At 42.2% G+C, this 5,317-nt stretch overlaps 1 protein-coding gene across 1 annotated transcript; it reads left to right on the plus strand.

Moving 5' to 3' along the window:
• Position 1: 1 nt before the first annotated feature.
• Positions 2-4,981, plus strand: LOC111649668 (uncharacterized). Its single transcript, XM_087172042.1, has 6 exons — positions 2-11; positions 50-436; positions 1,169-1,382; positions 1,556-1,659; positions 2,246-2,368; positions 3,619-4,981. Exons 1-6 carry the CDS (start codon positions 2-4, stop codon positions 4,266-4,268), a joined length of 1,488 nt encoding a protein of 495 aa, XP_087028168.1. The 3' UTR covers positions 4,269-4,981.
• Positions 4,982-5,317: the final 336 nt, after the last annotated feature.

Here is a 5,317-nt window from a genome sequence, read left to right on the forward strand (position 1 = left end):
TATGAGGAAGTGTCGACTGCACATGATGCACAGTCTGGTTTTATTTAAGATTTTGTCTTTTTCAAAGGTGAATCCTCAGTGTTTGATCCGGCAGAGAGAGTGCTTGGTCCGGAGAAGGTCCTGGCCTTTGCTGGCAGAGATGTCACCCTTACCTGTACTTTCAACATCACCGACAGAGGCGACCTTCCGACAGTGGAGTGGTCTAAGGATGACCTGGAGCCGAACGTCATCTTCCTGTACCGGGACGGCTGCGAGACTCACGAGATGAAGAATCCGGACTTCGAGTACAGGACCAGCTTCGTCATGAAAAACCTGAAACACGGAGACATCTCGTTAAGGATTTCCAACGTGCGGCTGTCTGACGCCGGGAGATACCAGTGTATGAGGCTCTGGAAGAATGCCCCTAAAGACATTACAAAAGTGGAGCTTAATGTGGGTACGTCCAGTCAAGTGTATTTATATATTTATAAAGGTTTTGCAGCTGCTTTATAGTCACCTACAACTTCCCTGTTTCTGTCTGAGTCAGATCCAGACCAATCCATTCAAGCCTGAGCCTGACCTAGTGATTCATTCAGGCAATAGCCAAAACATCTTTTCCTTGCTGTTTACCTCGACCACGCTCACAGACACAACAACACGTACATGCTGGTTCTGTCCGGACAGAAAGTGTGATCCTTCATCTGGCTGCGTAGGATTCGTCCCAGTGTTTCAACAGGTTCAGTTGATCAGATTATCGATGCTGAGTAAAGGCTTTATAAGGCCGGACCACGTGATCGCCAAGAGTAGAAGCAGAAGATTATAATTGACTATGATTTTAGATCATTTTGCAAATACTTTTGATTATTTATTTTTTTTAAAAACTAAAATCTTCTTTGGATCCAGTTTCTCAAATGTAAGGATGTGCAGCTCTTATTTTTAAAATCACTGTATCACTGTATGTTTTATCTGGTATCACTCTCAGGTGTGTTTCTTTGTTTTGATCTTTGATTAAATGACATGAAGAACAACGCCGGGCTCCACCCGAAGGAGTGTGACTATGACTATGGTTGGGTGTGATACATAACCGGTTAATTATTTACTTTTGCTAATGCCGTTCCTGATTTCCACCTGCACGGTATGAATGGAAAACACTCAGAGGTAACACCCCGTGTAATTCTTGTTTTCACAGTTTCGATGTCTGAGCCAAAACTCTCAGTGGTTCCTCACAAGACCGGAGGCGTGACGCTGCAGTGTGAGGCGAGGAGCTGGCTGCCAGAGCCCAAGATCATGTTTCTGGACGATCGGGGAAACGACCTTCCCGCTAAAGACCCAGAAACACATCAAGATGAGAGTGGATGTCACTCCGTGAGACGACAAGTGACTCTCCAAACCGCCACTAGCAGGTTCAGACTTAGTTTATCACTCTGGCACTGCACTCTGGGAAAACCTTCCAACAGTAAAATGATATAAAAGTGCAGTTCACCAAACGCAAGACAATCTCTTCCACAAGAAAACAATAAAAGTATGATTCATGAACTAACTGCACTAAAGCTTTATCTGTCTTTTTCCATCACAGGGTCATCTGCAGGGCTCACCAGTTGGAGTTCAACAGGTCTGCGGATGTGGAAATCCTCATACTAGGATTAGCAACACACCTAAATTCACATTTACACTGTAAAGGTCCCAAATTTTCTTCTTCTTCTGTGTTTTATTTGACGTATTGAGCCATGAGAAGATATATTTGTGGTTTTTAAAGCTCCAAAAAACATCTTGGTGTAGTTTTTCATCTCCTCTAAGAGATCTAATAAAATATACCAGATTTCAGGTAAAAACACTCATAGAAACCAAAACCTGTAAAGGTTCTGGATGGTGGGTCCAGGTGGGCGGGGCTTGGTGACTGCTTTGTTGTGACATCACAAAGTTCCAGAAGTCCTGACGGCTGGTTTTAAGGCTCAGTTTCTGAATACAGGCTGTGTGCATTTCTCTGTGGACTGAGGCTTTGATACTTTCACAGTATTAATATAGAAGCTAGAGCTGATCTATAATCACACTACACATGGACACACACCTTTACACTGGATGAAACCGTAACCATGCAGAGCCCCCTGTGCCATCCACAGGTCGTTTCGCTGTCGGGCCACATTTAACCTGCCTACAGCAGCTGATTGAGCAGATTAGTCATGTTTTCTCCTTGTGGTGTATATAGTATTTATGAAATATCAGAATGCGTGTTTTTATATCAACAAAATGTTTATTCTCATTTCAGGTGACTGCACGGGGCCCTGCTCTTGTACCACTGAGATCGCTGCCACAGGGGCCACTGTATTTGCAATCACTGCATTAGCCTGTGGATTAGCTTTCTTATTATGGAGGAGATGTGACAAAGCTGGTAAGTCACTGACACTGAGACTTACCTCTGCCCTGGGAAGCTCAACAAAGCAGTTCAACATCGCTCAGGAAGGGAACCGTTAGTCATGAGTCATTGAAACAAGTGAACAAACCACCGTGGAAGCCAGAGACCACAAATCACTTCCAGGTGGTTTGGAAACTTCACACGCTGATTTGTAAACTAACACCTGATGTTAGCGTCACCCTGGTTCCCTCGACAAAAAGCCAAAGGCATTTTAACATCGGGGTTTAGGCCATAAACAAACTGCACCACAGTTACATCTCTTCAACATCACCAGTACTAAACACGTAGTTTGATTTTGTAGCTCTCACCTCCTCTGCAAAAGCCACACAACAAGACTGTGAAGGTGTTCGGCATGAGGACGTTTAACGTCCCAGACAACCTCTGTCTTCTCACTTAGACACTTGTAAGCAACCCGCTTATTTTTAAGAGACGTAAAAGCTTAAAGAAATCACAGTTAGGGTATTAACTGATTTATTTTATGTTGTAGAATAAAACATGAAAATGTCTTGAGCTTGTTTTAACAACAGACCATATTTCAGCCATCTAAACAGAAACACATAGACTTCTGGACGAGGGAACCGGAGGTTGTGACTCATTCCTGCGGCGCTATATTATAAACCACTGTGGAGTGTTTTGGTTTTGGATAAACCTTCAGACTCACTGATTTGTTACCAGTCTTCCTGCATTGTATTTACTCCCTGAATCCCCTTTTTTTTATTTTGATGCAGTGCTGGTTTTATTCTGAAAGGCTGGAAAAACAGAAAGAGATACTAATCCCTTTTTGCACAAAAAAAACTGCTGACAATTACATTAAATACAGCAGGTCAAAGCTGAAGCAGAGGGTGGGTCGTTAAGACCGGACAGTTATCTTTAGCATTCAACATTTGGCTAACCAGAATTAGCTTCATTAAAGGAGCTATTTGTAAGTAAAGGATTGAAGTTTGATGCTGAACTCACAGCCTTTTCTTCTAAACTGGTAAATAAACAGCTGTTAATGCTGATGTTGGCGATGTAGCAGTAGAAAAACTTATAAATAGCTCCTTTAAAACTGGTCCAACTACCTGACTGCTCCTACGTCTAGTCCTGTCTGACGACTTCTTTCTGACTTTGTCACATTGCCAGGTTTCAGCAATTAATTTGGTGTGTGGGAACAAGAACTTCCAAACAAACAGGATCCAATAAACATCAGCATTACTAACAGCTGGTTTGTCTTTATCTTCATACAGCAGACACAGAGAAACTCCCAGTGACCAGACAGGAGTCAGGGGAAAGCTCAGTCAGCGGTGCATCTGAAAATCAGTTGCTCCTGGTGCAGAGAGAGCAAGCTGACTCCATTCAGCATCTCAGGTCAGAGCTGTGTGAGAAAAACAAGACCATCATCCAACTACAGAACGACTTAAAATCTCTGGTTGTTTGCCAGCACAGCCAGCCAACATTAGTTCCCTCCAGATCCTCACAGATGGTCCAAGAACCACTTGTCAGCTCCAGTCTGGAGACCAGCATCTCACCCAGTGACCACAACCCACCACCAAGTTACTCAAGCATCAGTAACCCTCCTGGATCTGCCATCGAACCCCAGAACAAGCATCAAAAACCTCGCCTCCAAAGGCAATACAGTGTCCCAGCATCTGCCCGACCGATTCAGAAAACCGTTCCTTTTAACAGCAGCCCAGCTTTTTCCTCTTTTGATGCTGAAGCGCCATCCAGTTCTTCTTCAGTAGTAAACCCAGGTCGTATCGGTCGTTCTATGAGCGTCTGTAGCGCTCAGCCTGCTCCAAAGCACCTCAGGTCTCGGCAAAGACACTCCATAGCTTTTCCTTTATCACCATCGTTTAATAGCCACTACTCTCCTCTGACAGATGTGAATGAAGAGTAAGAACATGCAGCAGTGAAGGTTTCAGTTCTGGATTAACCCCAGACACCTTGGAAAATACAAACAAACATAATCCATCTAGAAACGTCTAGTCAAGTTAAGAGAATAAGCTTTTTCTATCCTTCATGCCTTTATATACAAGAGCTCAGGTGTGCGCACATGTAAACTGCAGGTGATGATGGTTCAGTTTGCCTCAGGAACAAGCACAAATTCTAATTGACTCACTGTCAATTTGCACTTTCAACTTTTGGTCTTTCATCGGAGAAAATCTGCAAACTTTTAATTTGGCCACTGAGCTTCATCTGTGAATGAAATGATTTTCCTTCTGCACCTTATTTCACTATTGCATTCTACTGTATATATTATGTATATTTATAGGAAAATGACTCAGCAGGTTTTCAGATCTTAAAGGACACACGCAGAGGAAGTTAATATGGAGCTGTCAGTGCATGTTACCTGCTGAAGTATAAACCTGACCACTTGTTACACATTTCTACAAAAACTAATTGAATATATGTATTTATTTTCTCATGCATATTATAATGTGATATTTGATATTTGGGGTTGTTCATTTCTTTAAAATAGCTACTTACTGATTGGAGGTAAATCTTTATAGAAATTTAAATTAAAAATTTACATTTTTGTATATTTTTTAAGCTTCCCTTTTGTATGTCCATGACATTTGGTTATGAAATCAAATAAAGCTCTTTGTTTAATTGTAGTCTCACTGCACTTCCTTCATAGAATCCTAGTCATAGACCTGGAGACAGATCCAGAGCACCCCCTGGTGGATAAGTGATGACGCTGCACTGTTTTGCAGCATGTCCAAACCCTACTGGTGTTTTCAGAGGTGAAAAGTGAGATTATGATCAATCAGATTAGACAGCAACATAGACATCTGATACAATGCAATAAGTTCACACTCATTTCAAGTTACTGAAAGACAATCTGAGGTCTGTAGGAGGGAGCTGGATACATGAACAAATAAAGACAAAAATGGCCACATGCACTCGCTGGGTTTTTCACTTTAAATCTCCCTCCAGTGTAAAGGT

The sequence above is a fragment of the Seriola lalandi genome, unplaced genomic scaffold (assembly GCF_002814215.2).
Source record: "Seriola lalandi dorsalis isolate HSWRI2012SDOR001 ecotype SW California unplaced genomic scaffold, Sedor1 jcf7180002051654, whole genome shotgun sequence".
In the NCBI taxonomy this organism is placed as follows: domain Eukaryota; kingdom Metazoa; phylum Chordata; class Actinopteri; order Carangiformes; family Carangidae; genus Seriola; species Seriola lalandi.